Raw genomic sequence first — 22,337 nt, forward strand, 5'->3', positions numbered from 1 at the left:
GGACTTGAGGTTGTTTTCATTAGAGAGAAGAAGGTTGAGACGTGACTTAATTGAAACATATAAAATAATCAGTGGGTTAGATAGGGTGGATAGGGAGACCCTTTTTCCTAGGATGGTGACGGCGAACACGAGGGGGCATAGCTTTAAATTGAGGGGTGAAAGATATAGGGCAGATGTCAGAGGTAGTTTCTTTACTCAGACAGTAGTAAGGGTATGGAACGCTTTGCCTGCAACGGTAGTAGATTCGCCAACTTTAGGTACATTTAAGTCGTCATTGGAAAAGCTTACGGATGTACATGGAATAGTGTAGGTTAGATGGGCTTAAGATCGGTATGACAGGTCGGCACAACATCGAGGGCCTGTACTGTGCTGTAATGTTCTATGTTCTATGTAGAATGCTAGTACAGCCACAATGGACTGAATGGCCTCTTTCTATGCTGCATTGATCTTCTCATTGCCCTTCTGGGTGTTGATGGAGCTGCTTAGTACTTTCAGTTGTTCATCATTGAGTCTTAATGCGCAGAAGAAGCCCTTCAGCTCATCAAGTCCGCGCTGGCCGATTTACAGGAATCCTACTTTTCAGACTTGGTCCACAGTCCTGAATGTTATGGAAGTTCAAGTCAATGAGTCATACAGCACTGAAACAGACCCTTTGGTCCAACTCACCCATGCCAGCCAGGTTTCCTAATCTGATCAAGTCTACTTGCCTATATTTGGCCCTGCTAGCCCATTTACTTTTTAAAAAAATGTTGTGAAGTTTGCTGCCTCCTCTGCCCTCCCAGGGAGTATATTCCAGACCTCTACCATCCTCTGGGTGAAAGACATTTCCTCAGATTCCTGCTAAACCACCTGCCTTTATTGGTCAGGGCATAGAGTTTAAGAGCAGGGCTGTTATGTTGAAACTGTATAAAACATTAGTTAAGGCACAACTTGAGTACTGTGTTCAGTTCTGTAATCCACATAATAGGGTGGTAGGAATATGAAATGTGTTTGTATCATTTAACAAGCATCTGAATGAGGACTTAAAATGCCAGGACAAGTTAGGCTATGAACCAAATGCAGGTAAATGGGATTATTGTAGTTTGGTGTTTGTTGCTCGGCAGAGACAAGGGTGGGCTGAAGGGCCTGTTTTATGCTGTATGACTGACTCACTAGGAGGGAGGTGGTTGCAGTACAGAGGATGCGCAAGAGATTTAACAGGAAGTTGCCTGGGATGAAACGTCTTGGTAATGAAGAGAAATTAGACAGACTGGGACTGTTTTCCACTGAGCAGAGGGTATTGACTGGGGACATGATTGAGATGTATAGTATTATGAGGGGTGTCGGCAGTCTAGACAAGATGGAACTATTTTCCTTGATTGGTGGATCATTGACCAAAGAGCATAGATCGAAGGTAAGGACAGGAGGTTTACAGGAGATGTGAAGAAAACCTTTTTTCACTCAGAGGGTGCTGGGAATCTGCAGCGCAATCATTTCTTTCCGAAAGTGTAGTGACCAGAATGGCACATAGTACTCCTGCTGTGACCTAACCAAAATCCTGTACAGCTCCAAGATAACTTGCCTGCCCTTAGAATCCCCTCCAGTGTGGAAGCAGGCCATTCAGCCCATCTGTGTGAAGAGCATCAGAGCATCTCATCTTAACCCTGTGCCCTGCATTTCCCACAGGGGACCCAAGTGGCCTGCACATTGTTGGTCTGTGGAAACCCACATAGACACACTAAGAATGCACAAACTCCACACAATCACATGAGGCTGGAATGGAACATGGGGTCCTGGTGCTGTGAGGAAGCAGTGTTAACCACTGAGATGCCCTGCTGCTTTTTGCATGTAATGCCTCAACTGTCAAAGACAGGTGTCCATTTTGCCTTCCTAACTGTCCTGTTAACCTGTCCGCCAGCCTTCAGGGATTGTGAGCAAGCACACCAAGGCTCCCCTGGCTTGGATTCCCAAGGTTGGTGTCTGATCTCACAGCAAACTGAGTAGGATGAAAAGGTGGGTCACGGACCTGATGTTGGTTTTACAGCAGTGGAGCTGGGTGAAATCAACTCGCAGAGCATGTGGAGTGCCTGAGCTGGGAGGAGACATGCGAGGGTTAATCTGCCAGATGTGCATGTCTGGATGCAAATAGAAACAAAAACCCAGAGGAAGCATCCAGTCAACATTTAGGGTGAATTGCAGAATGATTTGGAGAATCGAAACACATGGAATTCTAACCTTGCACTTTCCACACTTTAACACAACAGTTGTGCGCTGGGAAACGCTTCCTCGCTGTCTCACTGGTGTGTGACGTGGTTTAAGCATGTGATAAATTTGCGTCTCGGCTCTCGCACAGAACAGTGCATTGGGAGAGGACAGTCTTAAACTTTTTGAGACTGTTTTGTTTTGCTTCCCTGAAGCCACGTCTAAGGCATGCCGTCCTGGACTCGAACCGTGGATGCCAAATATGGTGTTGGTGAGTTATTTTTGTGCGCGTTTTCAATTGTAGCCTCGGCAAAGACTCCATGAGTCGGATTTATGATGGTTGTTGTATTGAGTTGGATTTCCTGGCCAGATGATTAGAGACGCTAACGAAAAACAGAAAGAGAACAGGATGTGGTTTAAAATAAGTAATACAGTTGAAAAAGAAAAACAATATTCCGGGTGTGAGTATTATAAACGGCGAAGCAATGAAAGAGTGTGCCCTCAAACTGCAGTCAAATAAGGCAGTCCATTCAGCAGAGAGTGTCAGAGTGTAACACGCTCTCAGTTCAACTGGCTGCAACATCAGTCACTGGGCTGCTGTGAATTGTCTCTAAACGTGACATAAACTCTTGTTTTGACAATCTGCAGCTTGCACTTTGGAAACAACTCAGAAGGAGATGCAGGAAATGATGCAGGTGAATCTTTGAGAATGGTGGTTCCTGGTGTAACAAGTGTGCTGCTAATGAGTGTAGCTTTGTCCGGTTAAACTCTAGCACGCGTGTGGGAATCCCTGAGATAACGCCGTGTGGAGCTGGAGGAACCCAGCAGGTCAGGCAGCATCAGAGGAGAAGGAAAGCTGACGTTTCGAAACCACGTCAGCCTCTGAAGCTGCTTGGCCTGCTGTGTTCATCCAGCTCTACACCTTGTTATCTCAGATTCTCCAGCATCGGCAGTTCCTACTATCTTTGAGAGGGAATCCCTGAGTTTTGACACTGCGTGAACTGTGCTTCAACATGCTCTCTCTGTCTTCGCCACCCCCCCGCCCCACACACACACACGCCTCAAAAACATAGATGGTGCCCTCTTAAAGGAAACACTTCATTAACTTGCAGAGACGTTTAAGCATCGTGTCTGGAGTCTAGACATCTGACTCACTGACAACTCTTTCATTCTCCTCTAAGCCAAGCAGTGAGGATGGAGGAATACTTGCATTCAGAAAAGCAAGGGTCATTGAGCATCTAAAACTGACTGGGAGAGAGGGCGAGACGCAGTTTGTTTTTACACAGTTCAGCAGTACAGCTTATCACAACTTTTGGCAAGTGTCTTGGAAGTCTGAGAGAATTTCATGTTCTAGCTCTGCGTTGATTAGCTGCACATTGTACTGTGCGAGCATTCAGCAGCTTGTTTGAATTGGATTAGCTGCCAGGACGTTTTCAAATTGATAAGGTTATACTTATAATTTTTAGTCTTTTCACTGCCGCCTACACAACTCCGCCCAGTTGTCCCTATAAATAGCACGGGGTGGTACCGGAATGTAACAGATTTTGTCTGATTAAAATTTTACTAAAATTCTGTAGATTTGTTTCATTGTGGGCAGGTCCAGGGACTGGCTGTAACTTTCTCTTGATGAGTCTGTTATTTCTGATTGGGAACTTGTCTTTATCCCACTTGATGAATATACTGTCTTGAGTAGTGATGTATAGTGCCATGACGAAAGGAACTACCTAGTTGCCCTTTGGTTATTAACTTCCTCCTCCACCACCATTTCTCCTCACTTACCCTATCGAAACTCTTGTTATCTCCAACAGCTTCGTTAAATCTCTCTCTAACCTTCTCTGCTCTGAGGACTACAGCCACGGATTCTTTTCATGCTCTTGGCATACGCTATTTGGCACTTTGAGTTTGCTCCACTGTTCAATGAAATCATGGTTGATCTAATGTGGCCTTCATTCCACACACCTACAGGTAGCCCTGGCCCTTAATAATCACAAAGCAGGTTCACTCAGCCTTGACTACATTCAGTGACTCAGCTGCCACTGCTCGCTAGGGATGTTATTCCAAACACTAAAAAATTCCTAAATCAAAATTCCCTCCTTGTGGAGAGTAAGAGTTTTTACAGCACGGAGAAAGACCCTTCAGTCCATTGTGTCTGTACTGGCGATCAAACATCTATTAAACTTAAGAGACAATGGGAACTGTAGATGCTGGAGAATCCAAGATGACAAAGTGTGAAGCTGGATGAACACAGCAGGCCAAGCAGCAACTCACAGCAGACCCTGAAGGGCCCGAAACGTCAGCTTTTGTGCTCCTGAGATGCTGCTTGGCCTGCTGTGTTCATCCAGCCTCACACTTTGTTATCTATTAAACTTAACCCCGTTTTCTGGGACGTAGCCCATGGCTTTGAATGCTATTACATTTCCATCAAAATACTTAATTGTGGGTTCTTGCCTCTATCACCCTTTCATAAGGCCATGATTAAAAAAAAAGCAGAATTAAGCCATTTGCACCATCGAGTCTACTTCACTTTCAATTGTGGCTGTTATGTTTCTCAATTCCATTTTCCTATCTTTTTTCCCGTAACCCTTGATTCCCTTACTAAGCAAGAACCTATCTATCTCTGTCTTAAATATACTCAATGTCATGGCCTCCACAGCCTTCTGTGGCAACGTGTTTCACAGATTTACCATTCTCTGGTGAAAAAAATTCGCCTTCATCTCAATTCTAAAGGGTCATCCCTCCACTCTGAGGCTGTGCCCTTGGGTTCTTGTCTCTTCTAGTGGAAACATCTTCTCCATGTCCACTCTATCCAGATCTCTCAGTATTCTCTATGTTCCGATGAGTCCCACCCACATCCCCCCATCCTTCTAATCTCCATCAGGTGGACACAGTGAGTTCCAGATACTTTCCATCTCTTTCCGTGAATCCCCTGCTGCTTTCCTCAAAACTGTACTTCCTATTTGTTGGTTTTTCCACTATGAAGAAATGTTTTTCTGTTCTTCCCCATCTATGCCCTCAGAACTGCCCACACCTGAACAAGATTGTCAGACATTGCAAGAACTGCTGAAGCTGGAGTCAGAGAGAACACAGCGTGGAGCTGGATGAACACAGCAGACCAGGCAGCATCAGAGGAGCAGGAAAGGCAACATTTCGGTTCGGGACCTTCCCCCTCCCCCATTTCTGAAGAAGGGTCCCAACCTGAAACGTCAACATTCCCCCTCCTCTGATCCTGCCTGGCATGTTGTGTTCCTCCAGCTCTACACTTTGTTATCAACAAGATTGACTTTAGCTTCCTCAGCTCTAAGCAAAACAATTCCAGATTATCTTGTTTCTTCATAGCTCAATTGCTCCATCCATCCTGCTGAATCTTCTCTTCACCCTCTTCAGTGCAATCATATCCTCCCAGTAGTGTAGTGACCAGAACTACACACTGTATTCCAGCTGTGGCCTAATGAATGTATTGCACAGTTCCATCAGAAGCTCATGCCAGGTATCAGCCTGAAACCAGGCAGCCAATAATCAATGAGTTCACTGTTCAGGAGCTCCTTCAGTCTGTTATTGCAACTTAACTTGTTCCTGAGAGAGTACGGAAATGACTTTTATCACAAGGACATCATGTAGCAGTGTTGCTTTAGCTCTGTCATGCTGTGCTTACTGGTTGTGATGCATTTAATGTGTGAACTTTTCAGAATCTCTCGCCCTCCCCACTCTCAAATAAAAAGACACGAATCTTCAACAATACAAGTGACTCCGTCAGGCTAATCATTTGTGTCAAATCCCAAAAATTCTCCACAATTACACAGCAGAACTGCTCGAAACCATGTAGTGATTTCCAGCAATATGCTCCACTTAACTGCCACTGTATGCATTTTCATGAAACCAAGAAGTTGTCTTAAAGATGCAACAGTAATTATCTCAGCTCAGTACAATTGCAGCTGTTTGCCACCAATGTTTATCAGTGACAGTACATTGGAAAAGGAGCAAATTTTGAAGGTCAATATTTAACTCTTGGACCCATCTTCATAACCACTCATAGCCTTAAGGACAGAGAACTTGCATCTGTAGAGTACATTGCTTTGCAAGGCACTGAAAAGCACTTTACAACATATTTAATACTCTCAAAAAACAAAGAACTGCAGATGCTGGAATCAGAAACAAAAATGGAAATTGGTGAAAACAAGTTTTTGGCAGAATCTGTGGAGGGAAATCAGAGTTTATGTTTCAGGTCCAGTGGCCCTTCTCCAGAACATTTCTTCAGTGCCCGAAATGATAACTTGGATTCCGCTCTGTGAGTGCTGCCAGAGCTGCTGAGCTTTTCCAGTAATTTCTGCTTTTGTTAGTATTAGTGAAGTTCAGCCTTCATTATAGGAAACACTGCTGCAAATTTGCACTAAGTTATGTCCCAAGAACGGCAACATGATGATTTTTTGATGATGGTTGGGGGACAGATATTGGTCAGGAGGTCAGAGCTCTTCAAAATAGAGCCATGGGATTTTTTTTTATTAGATTAGATTCCCTACAGTGTGGAAACAGGCCCTTTGGCCCAACAAGCCCACACTGTCCCTTGGTGCATCCCACCAAGACCAATCCCACTATAACCCACACACCCCTGAACAGTACAGGCAATTTAGCACGGCCAATCCACCGGCCTGCACATCTTTGGACTGTGGGAGGAAACCCACGCAGACACGGGGAGAATGTGCAAACTCCACACAGACAGTCGCCAGAGGCTGGAATCGAACCTGGGCCCCTGGTGCTGTGAGGCTGCAGTGCTAACCGCTGAGCCACTGAGCCACCATGCCACCCCTATTAGTTTCATCTTAAAGTGTAGGCATGTCTTCAGCTTGAAGCCTCTTCCGACGAATGAAATTTCGAACAGTGCAGTGCTCACTCAGAGTGAAGTTTCAGTTGGGATTATGAACTCAAGATTCATGAAAGGAACTTGAACACACAACGTTATGAAGGTAATGGTACCTGTTGACCCCCATGTCTGACATCATCTTCGACCATCATATTCCTCTTGTCAGCCATTAGCATTAAAGTATAGCACATGCTGAGTCAAAAAAGACAATAGTTTTCTTTCTGGCCATTATGTCCAATGTCAGATATATGTGGCAATGTATGGTGTCTTAGGATATTCCTTTTCCTGTCATTAATTTCAACACTTCAGTTAGTCTCACAGGCTAACGTTTAGACTATCTCACCCAATTTAAAGAAGTCAGGTTGAAGGTCATGGGCTTTCAACAATGACTTGGCAGACAGTAGATTTCTTTCTGTTTATGAAGGAACTTGCCAGCATTCGCTGCTGTGATCCCCTATGACAGGCTGACTTAGTACATGAAACTATTCAACTTAGGGTCAGCAGGCCATTGGCACAGACGAAGGATCAAGCAGACGAGGCATCTGATTGGAATAACCATTTGGAGGCTTGGCTCTGAACTCAGTTAGAAGTTTGATGGGTATTGATCCTTAATATAAACTGGCTATGGTTTGACAGTGGCAGTGAGGAAACCCCCTGTCATCACATGCGTTACAGACAATCAAATATTTTTGAACCACAGCCACTGCCACAAAGTTTTAAAAAGCACAAACATCTGTTTAGCGCACAGCAAGCTCCCACAAACTGCTTTCCTTTGTAATATTAGACGAGGGATAAATGCTGGTGATTCACTACTTTGGTTTGAAATAGTTTTGTAGCTTGCTTACCATTCGCCAGAGGCACTAGGCCTCATCTGAAATGGTGTCTTACCAGTGTAGCATTCCCTCACCATTTAAAAAACAATTTATGTTTATATAGTGACTTTAATGTACTGAAGAATGTTTCTGTAGATCACCTTGGTAATGTAATTATGATAACCTAATATCTGCTTGCACAGCTGGCTAAGTGATCAGAAGCTTGGCCAAAGAGGTAGGTTTTAAGAAGTGTCTTCAAAGAGGAAAATGCAGTAGAGATGTGTGGAAGGTGATTGATTTATCGCCACGTACCAGAATAGAGTGAAAAGCTTTGTTTAAAAGCAGGACAGGCAGATCATTGTATGCAAGGATGTACAAAAAACTGAGAGACACACAGATTACGTTGCGTGGTGAGATCAACAGTAGTGAGATGAACATTATTTGAAGCTAGAAAGCCCATTCATCAGTCTAATAACAGCCAGGAAGAAGCTGTTCCTGAACCTGCTGGTGGGTGTGTTCAAGCTTCTGTATCTTCTGCCTGACAGAAGAGGTTGGAGGAGATCATTACCGGGTGATGGGTCTTTGATGTTGGCCGCCTTTGTGCAACAGCGAGTTGTGTAAATGGAGTCCATGGATGGAAGTGATAATGGGAACTGCAGATGCTGGAGAATCCAAGATAATAAAATGTGAAGCTGGATGAACACAGCAGGCCCAGCAGCACCTCAGGAGCACAAAAGCTGACGTTTCGGGCCTAGACCCTTCATCCTCCCTCCGGACCAACCTCAGGGAATCTCCACCTATCATCTTTTCTCTCCGCCTTCGATCCGCCTCCCCCTCTCTCCCTATTTATTCCAGTTCCCTCTCCCCATCCCCCTCTCTGATGAAGGGTCTAGGCCTGAAACGTCAGCTTTTGTGCTCCTGAGATGCTGCTTGGCCTGCTGTGTTCATCCAGCTTCACACTTTATTATCTTGGATTCTCCAGCATCTGCAGTTCCCGTTATCTCCGAAGGCTCCGAGGTTGTTTGTTTTTGTTTTTTGTTTCTTCTCTGGAGTAGGAAATGGTAGTTCCCTCAGCTGTTGCCAGATCAGAAATGAACTATTTAAACATGACAACGAGAGACTGTAGCTGGGGTTGTGTGTTCTGTATGGTGAAACAAAGGTGAAAAGCTCCCCCTGCCTCTCCCTACCCCCGACAATAGCATTATGGGTCTCTCCACAGCACATGGACTGTGGTGATTCAAGAAGGCAGGTCATCATCACCTTCTCGAGGGCAGCTGGGGTGGGCAGTAAGTGATTCCTGCATTGCATGAATGAATAACAAAAATAAAATTGGAGGGGAGAGAGGAAGCGAGCCCCCCACTGTATTTTGATTCACTTGTTATACGTAAGCAACGTGAAACTGTCCTACGTGCCAGGGTATTAACGACACCTTGCATGTAGACCTTGAGATTGATATTTTTAATCATGTCCACAAACCGAAGTGTGAATGTGACACCTAGAAAGCTTTATGTCTCCCAACTCAAACTTTTTAATACGTGACTTGGAGACAATAAGGACTGCAGATGCTGGAGGCCAGTGTCTAATAGTTGTGAGGCAGGTCAAACTGCTTTCGTGTACCCCTGATGCTGTCTGACCTACTGTGCTTTTCCAGCCACACACCAATAGACTTTTGTAACATGTCACTTGGTTATGTTTTAGATGGCCATCTTTCGAAAGATACCTCCTCTTAAAAATGACCCTGAATTGTAAAATTGGTTTCCATTTGACTCTTGTAAATCTCACATGTGCCATTTACCCAGAATTCATAACTCTGTCAATGGTTCAACACTGCATAAAGATGTCCAGACAATAGCTGCAAGCCTGAACAAAACGTCAATTACATAAAAGATTTTAGTGAGGAGACACCGACAAAGTTGGAGGACTGAATGTTCACTGTTCAACTTTAACTGAGTGAAGTATAAAGATGACTGGGAGCACGAAAGTTCGAGTACTATAGAGGGGTCAGTTTTTGTCCGGAGTGTGCAGGAGGCCTTCCTGATACAGTATGTAGATAGGCCAACAAGGGGCGAAGCCACATTAGATTTGGTACTGGGTAATAAGCCCGGCCAGGTGTTAGATTTGGAAGTAGGTGAGCACTTTGGTGATAGCGATCACAATTCTGTTATGTTTACTTTAGTGATGGAAAGGGATGGGTGTATAACACTGGGCAAGAGTTATAGCTGGAGGAAAGGCAATTATGATGAGATTATGCAAGATTTAGGGGGCATAGAATGGGGAAGGAAACTGCAGGGGATGGGCACATTAGAAATGTGGAGCCTATTCAAGGAAAAGCTCCTGTGTGCCCCAGATAAGTATGTACCTGTCAGGCAGGGAGGAAGCTGTAGAGCGCGGGACCCGTGGTTTATGAAGGAAGTGGAATCTCTGGTCAAGAGGAAGAAGGCGGCTTTTGTTAGGATGAGATGTGAAGGCTCAGTTAGGGCGCTTGAGGGCTACGAGGTAGCTAGGAAAGACCTAAAGAGAGAGCTCAGAAGAGCCAGGAGGAGACATGAGAAGTTGTTGGCAGATAGGATCAGGGTAAACCCTAAGGCTTTCTACAGGTATTTAAGGAATAAAAGAATGGCCCTAATCTTACTTTTGTCAATCAAGGATAGTAGTGGGAAGTTGTGTGTGGAGTCAGATGAGATAGGGGAAGCACTAAATGAATATTTTTTGACAGTATTCACTCTAGAAAACGACAATGTTGTCGAGGAGAATACTGAGATACAGGCTACTAGACTAGGTGGGATTGAGGTTCACACAGAAGAGGTATTAGAAATCCGACAGAGTGTGAAGATAGATAAGTCCCCTGGGCTGGATGGGATTTATCCTCGGATCCTCTGGGAAGCCAGGGAGGACATTGCCGAGCCTTTGGCATTGATCTTTAACTCGCCATTGTCTACAGGAATAGTGCCAGATGACTGGAGGATAGCAAATGTGGTTCCCCTGTTCAAGAAGGGGAGTAGAGACAACCCTGGTAATTATAGACCAGTGAGCCTTACCTTAGTTGTTGGAAAAGGTTATAAGAGATGGGATTTATAATCATCGAGAAAAAAGTAAATTGATTTGGGATAGTCAGCACGGTTTTGTGAAGGGTAGGTCGTGTCTCAAAAACCTTATTGAGTTCTTTGATAAGGTGACCAAACAGGTAGATGAGAGTAAACCAGTTGATGTGGTGTATGTGGATTTCAGCAAGGTGTTCGATAAGGTTCCCCACAGGCTATTGAACAAAATGCGGAGGAATGGGATTGTGGGAGATATAGCAGTTTGGATCAGAAATTGGCTTGCTGAAAGAAGACAGAGGGTGGTAGTTGATGGGAAATGTTCATCCTGGAGACCAGTTACTAGTGGTGTACCACAAGGGTCGGTGTTGGGTCCACTGTTGTTTGTCATTTTTATAAATGACCTGGATGAGGGAGTAGAAGGGTGGGTTAGTAAATTTGCAGACGACACGAAGGTCAGTGGAGTTGTGGATAGTGATGAAGGATGCAGTAGGTTGCAGAGAGACATAGATAAGCTGCAGAGCTGGGCTGAGAGGTGGCAAATGGAGTTTAATGCAGACAAGTGTGAGGTGATGCACTTTGGTAGGAGTAACCAGAAGGCAAAGTACAGGGCCAATGGTAAGATTCTTGGTAGTGTAGATGAGCAGAGAGATCTCGGTGTCCATGTACACAGATCCTTGAAAGTTGCCACCCAGGTTGACAGGGCTGTTAAGAAGGCATACAGTGTTTTAGCTTTTATTAATAGAGGGATCGAGTTCCGGAACCAAGAGGTTATGGTGAAGCTGTACAAAAAAAACTCTGGCGCGACCGCACTTGGAGTATTGCGTACAGTTCTGGTCACTGCATTGTTAGAAGGATGTGGAAGCTTTGGAAAGGGTGCAGAGGAGATTTACTAGGATGTTGCCTGGTATGGAGGGAAGGTCTTACGAGGAAAGGCTGAGGGACTTGAGGCTGTTTTCATTAGAGAGAAGAAGGTTGAGAGGTGACTTAATTGAGGCATATAAAATAACCAAAGGGTTAGATTGGGTGGACAGGGAGAGCCTTTTTCCTAGGATGGTGACGGCGAGCACGAAGGGGCATAGCTTTAAATTGAGGGGTGAAAGATGTCAGAGGTAGTTTCTTTAATCAGAGAGTAGTAAGGGAATGGAACGCTTTGCCTGCAACGGTAGTAGATTCGCCAACTTTAAGTACATTTCAGTCATCATTGGACAAGCATATGGACGTACATGGAATAGTGTAGGTTAGATGGGCTTCAGATTGGTATGACAAGTCGGCACAACATCGAGGGCCGAAGGGCCTGTACTGTGCTGTAATGTTCTATGTTCTATGATGTCTTTGTGCCCTCTGGTTGTTCTGAAGAGCTTTACTGTGAATGGACTGCCATAGCAGGACAGTAACTTTATTATGTGAAAGGTAGGCAGTTGCACAAAATGAGGAAACTGCCAAAACCATCCATTTGAGTGATATTGGTTGAGAGAAGGATCCTCATTGGCAATAGGAAGGTAGTCTGGTGGTCATGTATACCAGCCAAATGTTTATAGATGGTGAGGCTTTGAAAACTTGAAGGGAACACATCCTGACTGATAGCACAGAGCACCCCCACAATCATTTCACACTTCCAGGAGTGTGCTGGATGCAGGATGTCTGCCTCTCCACTCGGGTGGAATTTTTGGAATTGAATTCAATAAACCAAAAGATCTGGAACTAAGAGTCTAATTTTGTATGCATGCGTGTGTGCGTCTGTTAGTTTTTAACATTCACTGACACCACCTCCATTACTCTGGTGGGGCAGTGAGAATGCTCCAAAGAATCTCAACCCTCAGAGAAAAAGTGCCCTTCATCTCCATCTTTCATTAATTTACGATGCTAATTAATGCTAGACGAAATGGCCAGTATGCTGCTGGCCAGCAGTCTTTTACAAATGACTATAATTGTCCACCCAGGAAATCCTGTGTCATTGATTATAGATTCTGTGAGTTCTTGTGTGGCTGATGAGTCTGACCCTGGGGCCACATTTCCAATCATAACATTTGGCAACCCTTTTCCAGGAGGTGGAATTGGTCCTTGGCCTTGATTGCTGGCATTCCTTTCTCTTATTTCTTTCTGTACTTAGATTTGCTGATGGGTGTTCTTGAAGAATTGTGTCCCTTCATGCAGGAGCTTCCTCCAGGTTAGCTTCTTCTGCACATGGGTCTCCTGTACATTGATATTACACAAACACAAAGGTACTGTTAGGGACAGAGAGAAAAACTGGAAAACAGTTCACTAGTTCCTCTTGATAAGAATTGCTGAGATGATTCTAATGCTAATTATGCTGGCCAGGACACTGCTTCTCAGTCATCTTTCTCTAGATGCTTCCACTGATTTGCAAGGTTTGCAGGGCGACTGTTTCATTTATAAAAGGTCTTTGACTATTAATTAAAGGACAGATTAATGGAATAAAGCTTACAGCAACTGCAGGAGGAAACGCAAACTGCTTTTCCTCAGGCTTAGTGTTTTTTTTTCTCTAGAGAATAGAGTGAGCTCCTCAGCTGATGATGGTGTAAAGCTATTCAGCTTCCTGAGAACAAATCACAATATTGTGGTCATCCAGAACATCTTTGTCACTGATAAACAATCACTTTGTCCACAAACCCAATCCATCACTTTTTGACGACCAAAGCATCACTTCTACACAAACTGTTCAGCTCCAGTTCATCAGCAAACACTTTTGTAACCCTCAGCTCATAATGCTCACAAAGAGAATCAACTTATTTCAAAACATGTGGAGATTTTTGCAATCACTGATTTGAAACAGTTTTTTTAATTTCAGTCCACAATTAAAAGAAAACATAAAATCAAAATACATGATCTTCACAATAGATGGATCGCTCGTAACCTTATTGAATGATGGAGCAGGCTTGAGGGGCTGAATGGCCTACTCTACTCCAAGTTGGTATGTTTATAGATCAAAGGTGGACAAGTTTTTTGAATCAATTAATCAGGGAAAAAACAACAGGCACTTGGAGAAGTTTGATTTAATGAATGAATGCAAGCAAGGATTTTTAAAAGGTAACACATTCTTGATTTAATCAAATTAATATTTTGATCAAGTCACGTAGGAAGGGAATGTGTAAATTTTGTCTGTATAGATTTTTAAAAAAAGTACAATTGACAAAATATTGCGTTAAAGGATGGTTCGAAAAATTGAGGGCCATTCTTAAATATGGTTTTCTTTAAAAAAGGTTTTTGTTGGTCTGTTCATGAGATATGCTTATTGCTGACAAAGCCAATATTTATTGTCCGGTGCGAATTGCCCTGGAGAGGGTGGCCAATCTTGGAATATGGGCTGGAATTTCAAAAATTGCCGAAAACGATTCGCAAGAACGAGTGGCAAACGTTTACAGAGATCCTAATTGTCTGGGACAGGATGCAGATAGACCAGCAAAATGGGCAGACAGATGGCAGATGGAAATGAATAAGAAATAAAGTGAGACGATTAACTCGAGCAGATGCAGAAGGAGAGGCAATACAACCTGTGCTACAAGAGAGTGCAGGAACAGAGGGACCTCAGGGGAAATGTGCATCGACCTTTGAAAATGACTAACATATGCTTGTGAACCACTCTGTCAAATGGGACTTTGGACATCACAGATAAATGTACCTAGAGCAACTGCATGGAAGTTAAGATAATAAAGTGTGAAGCGAGAAATCTCTGATTTGGGTTCTGAGTGCATTGTATCCAATTCTGGTCTCTGCATTTTGTGAAAGTATCTTTGAAAGGGTGCAGAAGTGATTTACCAGACTGCTTCCATGGATGGAGTTTTTAGCTGTAAGGCGAGGTTGGAAAGTTTGTGGTTGCTCCCTATGGAGTGAAGGAGGTTGATTGATTGGAGCCTTGCTGGAGAGGTTCAAGATTATAACTAGTTTAGAAAACATAGATAAGCAAATAGTCTTCTCATTCGTTGAGAGTGCCTGGGCAAGAGGACACTATTTTAAGTTTTTGAGCAGTGGGAATTTGAGGAAAACCCTGTTTCTTAAGGATAGTGAAGTGGAAACAGTCAGTTTTGGAAGGTATTAAAGAAGCTGCAGTGATCAAACAGGTTGCTCCACGGAGAGCTAGAATAGAGTAGATGGATCAAACTACATAGTCCTGCAGTGTAGATAGAGGCCATATGGCTCATTGAGTCTGCACTGACCTTGAAAGATCATCCCACCAGACCCATTCCCCAACCTATGCCAGTAACCCTGTTTTACTATGATTAATCCACCCAACCTGTGGAGGGAAACCCGTGCAGACACGGGGAAAATGTGTAAACTCCAGAGAGTTGACTGAGGCTGGAGTCGAACACAGGTCCCTGGTGCTGTGAGGCGGCAGTGCTAACCATGGAGCCACCATACCACTCCTGATACCCTCTTCAGATTTGTAAATTCTCCAATGTAAATTATTCAGCAGTCTAAATCTTTCAAGGAACAGCAACCATAATGCCAGTTAGCTTGAGCATTCCCTGATTCAACCCCACTCTGCAATACTTCTGCGCTTTGTCTTTCGAGAAACATATAGTATGCCTTCAGGGCACTCCATCACAGAGAAGTAGTATTGGAGAAAGATAGGCCACGATCCTTCTTTGTGACACTAGATGCTGCATGGTTAGTTTGAATGTCAGGAAATGGGCGATTGGATGGATGGATGAATGAATGAATGAATTGGATGGGATACGTGGGATGCAGTAAAGGGGGTGTGGGTGAAATAAGTGGTTGGTGTTGGTGAGAAAGAATGTAGAGTTTAGGTTTGTGAGATATAGAAACATAGAAAATAGGAGTGGGAGTAGACTATTCAGCCCTTTGGTTTTTTTTTTGTCCTTTGTGGGATGAGGGAGTCTCTGCCTAGCTAGCATTTATTGCCTGTCCCTAAGTCTCTAACAGTTCAGAGTCAACCATATTGCTGTGGGTCTGGAGTCACATGTGGGACAGTCCAGGTAAGGTTGACAGCTTTCCTTCTCTAAAGGATACTAGTGATCCAGATGGGTTTTTCCAACAATCAACAATAGATTCATGGTCATCATTGGATTCTTAATTCCACCATCTGTTTTGGAGGGATTCAAACCTGGCTCCCCCGAATGTTATCTGGGTCTCTGGATTTGCAGACCAGCAATGATACCACGAGGCCATCACCTCACCCTTAGTTCAATATGATCATGGCTGATTGTCCAACTCAGTTCTCTGTTCTTCCTCTATCTCATGATTCCTTCTCTTTGATTCCTTCAGCTCCAAGAACACTGTCTAACTCCTCCATGAAAACATTTACTGTTTTTGCCCCAGATGCTTTCTGTAGCAGGGAATACCACAGGTTTCCCATACTCTGGGTGATCAGGGGGATTTTGGTACGAGACTGGGAGTGTACTTGTGGGTCAGTGTCAGTGTTGGTGGAGCCACTCCCTAAGGAATTGGAGTAGGCTTCAGTCTGCCTGATATCTCTTGGGTAATTATCCCAGTAAGCGTGCTGGAACTGTCTAGACTGACTGACGTAGAGTCAAATTTCCAAATATTTGGAGTGCGTCCCATTCCCACAAACCCTTTCAGAACCCTGTCTGAAGACTCTGCATTCTATCTAAAATATGGTGCCGGGAATTGGAGATATGAATAATCCTAGTTCAGGCTGATAAAGTGTTTTTGAATGGTTTAGCTAGCCTGGAGCCTGTTCACTTTGTCCTGGATTATCACCTCTGAAATGTTTCTAAGATTAAGCTGACTGACTGAGTTACTGAGTTTATCTTTGCACCCTCTTTTCAAGAATCCTTTGGCAAGAGCTCTCTGTGGAAGCTGTTGGAGTGTGTACATGTTTCTAATGATTACTATTTTAGGCATGAGTACTTTCACAGATAGCTTTTCCTTTCTGAATTCCAAACATCCTTGTTTTGAATCTGTGTGTGAGCAAGCAACGCGAGATACAAGGAAAAATGCTCTAGAGACCTGGGAGAGGGTGTAAAAAAAGTTTCACAAGGACAGTAAATGTGATAAGAGAATACAACTGTCAAAAAAGACTGAACAGGATGAAGGCCTTTTCTTTAGAATAGGTAGAACTGAAGGATGATTGAACAGATGTCTTCAAGTTTATGAATAGTTTGGTAGGGTAGGCTTGGTGAAGGTTTTTACACTAATGCGAGATATTAAAACTAATGGAGCCAAAGCATATGATTGGTAAGACCATAAGATATTGGAGCAGAATTAGGCCATTCGGCTCATTTGCTCTACTGTACCTTTTGTTTATGGCTGATGTTTCTCAACTCAACTCCACTTCCCTGCCTTCTCACCGTAACCCTTGATCCTGTTACTAATCAAGAACTTGTGTATCTCTACCTTAAATATGCTCAATGACTTGAGTTCCACGGTCTTCTGTGGCAACAAGTTCCCTTCACTCTCAGACTTTGCCTCTGGGTCCGAGTATCTCCAATTAGTGGAAACATCTTCTCCATGCGGCCTCTATCCAGGCCTCTCAGTATTCTGTGAGTTTCAATCAGATCCTCCATTCATTGTTCTAAATTCCATCGAGTACAGTCTCAGAGTTGTCAACCGCTCCTCATGTGAGAAGCCTTTCATCCCTGGGATTATTCTTGTGAACCTCCCCTGAATCCCTTCCAAAGCGAATGCATTTTTCCTTCGATACGAGGCCTGATACTGCCACAATACTTCAAATGCAGTCTAACCAAAGGCCAAATCAACCTCAGGAGCACATTTCTGCTTTTGTATTCTAACCCTCTTGAAATGAGTGCTGGCATTGCATTTGCCTGTCTAACTGCATTGGACAAGGCAGTGAAGAAGGTGTTTGGCATGGTTGCCCTCATTAGTCGGAGCATTCCATATAGGAGTTGGAGCGTAATGTTGTGGCTGTACAAGACCTTGGTTAGGCCACTTTTGGAGCATTGTGTACAATTCTGGTCATCGTGCAATAGGAAGCATGTTGTTAAACTAGAAAGGGTACAGAAAAAATTACAAGGATGTTGCTGGGATTGGAGGGTTTGTATTGTCGGGAAAGGATGGACAAGCTGGGACTTCTTTCTCTGGAGTGTTGGAAGCCATGGGGAGACCTAAGATGGGTTTATAACATGATGAGGGGCATAGATAAGAGGAATAGTAAAGATCTTTTCCCTAGGGGAGGGAAGTTCAAAACTAGGGGACACATTTTTAAAATGAGAGGAGAAAGATTTCAAAGGGACCTGAGGGGCAACATTTTCACACAGGGTGATGGGTGTGTGGAATGAACTGCCGGAGGAAGTGGTGCAGGCTGGTACAATTACTGCCTTTAAAAGACAGTCAGACAGGTACATGAAAAAGGAAGGTTTAGAGGGATGTGAACCAAACACAGATAAATGGAACTGTTAAAGTTTGGGATATCTGGTCCGTACAGATGAGTTGGACCGAAGGGACACTTTCTGAGCTGTATGATTCGATGACTCTGCCAACATAACCTGCATGTTAACCTGAGGGGAATTCTGAACTAGGACTGCCGCAAGCTATGTACTTCAGATTTCCAAAGCCTTTCCTCATTTAGAAAATGGTCTACGCCTTTATCTTTCCTATTAAAATACATAACTCACCTTTTCACACGTTGTATTTGATCTTGCCCACTCTCCGAGGCTATCCAAGTCCTCTGTAGCCTCCCTGCTTTCTCAACACAACCTGCCCCTCTACCTATTTTTGTGTCATATGCAAACATAGCAACAGTGTCTTTAGGAGGTAGGATTGGTGGCAGATTCTCTATCTATTCAGGACTGACAGAAGGCTGACTATGGATGTCAAAAGGCCTGTCAAAAGCTCAATGTTTCCAGACGCACACTGGGTCCTAACATTCCAGACAGGCTTTGAGAGCTTTCCAGCCGACTTGGTCTCAGCTGAGGCCTAAGCCTGATTTTTGGAAGTGAACCCACTCCACATTGGTGGCCCAGGCATCAAGGTTGCTCTCCTACTGAGAATTGAAGGATTTGAACTCTCATCTCCAGAATACTGGGTCAGGTTTTTTTTTACCCTTTATTCATTCACAAGATGAGGGCGTCACTGGCTAGGCAGCATTTATTGCCCATCCCTAATTGCCCAGAGGGCAGTTCAGAGTCAACCACATTGCTGTGGGCCTGGAGCCACATTTAGGCCAGAACAGCTGGGGATGGCAGTTTCCTTCCCTCAAGGGCACTAGTGAACCAGGTGTTTTTTTTTCCTGACAATCAACAATAGATTCACAGTCAACATTAGATTCTTAATTCCAGATATTTTAGTGAGTTCAAATTCCACCATCTGCCGTGGTGGGATTCGAACTCTGGTCCCTAGAACATTGAGATAATAAGGTGTACAGCTGGAGGAACACCGTAGGCCCAGCAGCATCAGCGGAGCAGGAGAGCTGACGTTTTGGGCCTAGACCCTTCTTCATTTTCTGAAGAAGGGTCTAGGCCTGAAACGTCAGCTCTTTTGCTTCTCTGCTGCTTGGCCTGCTGTGTTTTTCCAGCTCTACACCTTGTTATCTCAGATTCTCCAGCATCTGCAGTTCCCACTATCTCGGTCAACAACATTATGTGGGTCTCTGGATGAACAGTCCAGTGATAATACCACTAGACCATCGCCTCCCTATTAACAACATGCTTCCTATAGCAGGATGACCAGAATTGTATCCAGTTCTCCAAAATTGGTCTCAAATATAGTGACTTCGCCATCTCTTCCGACAATTAGTTTTGAATTAACTTAATTAAACTGCAATCTTCATCGAATGACGAGCTGGAGGGTGTTCCATTGGCCTTAATTAGACAATGCACATGGCCGCTGTTGGCAAATTTGGGGACAGTCACTTTTCGGTGACTCTGCTGCCTACGTTTTAAAGATACTTTTTTGGTATCCCCACAGTCTAGAACTGGGAGTGTGCCAAGCTGGACTAGGCCTGTTTCCATGAATTGATTTGGATAGCCCTTTGGAGATATAGTCCTTGTGGGGGGCCTGAGATGTCTTTGGGAGAGGAGGTGAAGTGACCAAATACTCTTTGGGATGGTGAAAAGTAGACAAGAATGTGCAATGTTTAGGCACAATCTCCTTAGAAATGTTGAACTCTCGATGAACTGTAGATATTAAACAACTTGGAATTTGAATGTTTATTTTCATAAGAGATTAGTTGAAGGAATTGCAATGTATTCAAAGTCAATTTTTTAATGAATGAAAATTCTTCTAATGAGCAATGTCATCAATAGTTGAATAACTTGTTATTTTATGTTAGCACGACCCCTGGTGTTCTAGTTTAGTTTTCATAAAGCAGGGAATATAGGATGGTGACTCGGGGTGGCATGGGTTGTATTACTTGGCATTGGGGGTATAAGAGGCCACAGGTGTGGGTAGAGTGCCAAAGGTTAGCATTGGGAGCTTTGGTTTATTTCAGCCAGTGTCTTTTGCTAATCCCCATTTTATTTTCATTCATTCGTGTGATTTGCGCATCACTGACCAGGCCAGCATTTATTGCCCATTCCTAATTGCACAGAGGGCAGTTCAGAGTCAACCACATTGCTGTGGGTCTGGAGTCACATGTAGGCCAGACCAGGTAAGGATTGCAGTTTCCTTCCCTAAAGGGCATTACTGAACCAGATTGGCTTTTCCTGACAAATGACAGTGGTTGCCTAGTCATCATTAGACTCCAAATTCCAGGTATTTGTTCAAGGCGGGTATGTAATGAAGCCATGGCAGATTTCAAGCCCAGGTCCCTTGAACATTACCAAGTTCTCTGGATTATTGCCAGACAATTAATCCAGTGAGGCAATCGTCTTCCCTTAATTGCCCATGAACTGACAGGCTGGCCTGGACCATTTCAGTGGGATGTTAAGTTTCGACCACATTGCTGCGGATCTGGAGTCTCACATCGGCCAGACCAGGTAAGAATGACATAGTTCTTTTATTGAAAGATGTTGCTGAATGAAAGGACATTTTCCAACAATTCATAGTGATTGCACGGTCACCATCAGGCTGACTTTTAATTCCAAGTATTCATTAGATTCAAATGTCATTATCTGCAACGGTGGGATTCCCAGATCCCTTCAAGCATTGACTTGGATCTCTGGATTGCCAGTATTCCCTGAAGTACAACACCACTGCCTGTCCCGTATGATGGACCATGCAGAGGCCTGGAGTGGCATTGTGTGTTGTGATGGAGTAGGGGGAGTGTAGAAGGCATGCAGGTTGTATGAGGGATGAGAGCTAGAATGATTTTTGTTTTGGCTTCATTTTGTTAAATTAAATTATAACGCAGAGCTGAAGCATGGAGGCAGGTCTTGCTTACTGGTCACATCTGACGGTAGCAGAGTCTGTTCTTGTCATCAATGCTTGCAGGTCACGTTCTCTTCTCCTTTTGTAGAAAGAAGCCATTCAGCCCATTGAACCTGCACCAATCCTTTAAAGAGCATCCCACCCAGACCAAGCCCCCCACCCCTGTAACCCCACGTGAGGTTTTTACCATGGCTAACCCATCTAATCTGCACATCCCTCGACACCACAAGGCAATTTACCATGGCTAATCCACCTAACCTGCACATCTTTGGACTGAGAGAAAACTGGAGCACTCGGGGGAAACCCACCACACACACAGGGAGTGATAATGGGAACTGCAGATGCTGGAGAATCCAAGATAACAAAGTGTGAAGCTGGATGAACACAGCAGGCCAAGCAGCATCTCAGGAGCACAAAAGCTGACGTTTCGGGCCTAGACCCTTCTTCACACACACGGAGAACGTGCAAACTCCACCCAGACGGTCATAGAGTCATCGAGATGTCTAGTACGGAAACAGACCACTTGGTCCAACTTGTCCATTCTGGTCAGATATCCGAACTTAATTTAGTCCCATTTATCAGCATTTAGCCCACATCTGTCTAAGGCCTTCCTATTCATGTACCCATCCAGATGCCTTGTAAATGTTGTAATTGTATTCCTTATGGCAATTCATTCTGAACAAGTACCTCTGTTAAAAAGTTGCTCCTTAAGTCCCATTTGAAATCTTTTCCCTCTCACCTTAAACCTATGCCCTCTAGTTTGGACTCCCCTACCCTGGGGAATACACCTTGACTATTCACCCTACCCATGCCCTTCATGATTTCATATACTTCGATAAGGTCACTCCCTCAGCCTCCGACACTCCAGGGAAAATAGTCCCAGTTTGTTCAGCCTGTCCCTCTTGCTCAAACCCTCCAACCCTGCCAACATTCTTGTAGATCTTCTCGGAACCCTTTCAAGTTTAACAACATCATTCTAAGGGCCAGGAGACCAGAATTGAACACGTTATTCCAAAGGCGGCCTGACCAATGTCCTGTAAAGCTCCTGTACTAAATACACTGACCAATAAAGGCAAGCATACCAATTGCCTTCTTCACTACCCTGTCTACCCGTGACTCCAAGATAATAAAATGTGAGGCTGGATGAACACAGCAGGCCCAGCAGCATCTCAGGAGCAC

At 44.0% G+C, this 22,337-nt stretch overlaps 1 protein-coding gene across 3 annotated transcripts in view; it reads left to right on the forward strand.

Annotated features, from left to right (window-relative positions):
* Nucleotides 1–2,300: 2,300 nt before the first annotated feature.
* The window catches only part of LOC125454992 (dedicator of cytokinesis protein 2-like), a 1,138,509-nt gene continuing 1,118,472 nt past the window's right edge, over nucleotides 2,301–22,337 (forward strand). For 2 of the 3 annotated variants that reach the window (XM_059650430.1, XM_059650433.1), the window contains exon 1: nucleotides 2,302–2,452. In XM_059650430.1, coding sequence (XP_059506413.1) covers nucleotides 2,410–2,452 — 43 coding nt within the window. In that variant the 5' untranslated portion in view covers nucleotides 2,302–2,409. Of the gene's footprint in view, nucleotides 2,453–22,337 lie in introns of all 3 variants that reach the window. The other variant, XM_059650434.1, reaches the window with a different exon arrangement.

The sequence above is a fragment of the Stegostoma tigrinum genome, chromosome 1 (assembly GCF_030684315.1).
Source record: "Stegostoma tigrinum isolate sSteTig4 chromosome 1, sSteTig4.hap1, whole genome shotgun sequence".
Lineage (NCBI taxonomy): Eukaryota > Metazoa > Chordata > Chondrichthyes > Orectolobiformes > Stegostomatidae > Stegostoma > Stegostoma tigrinum.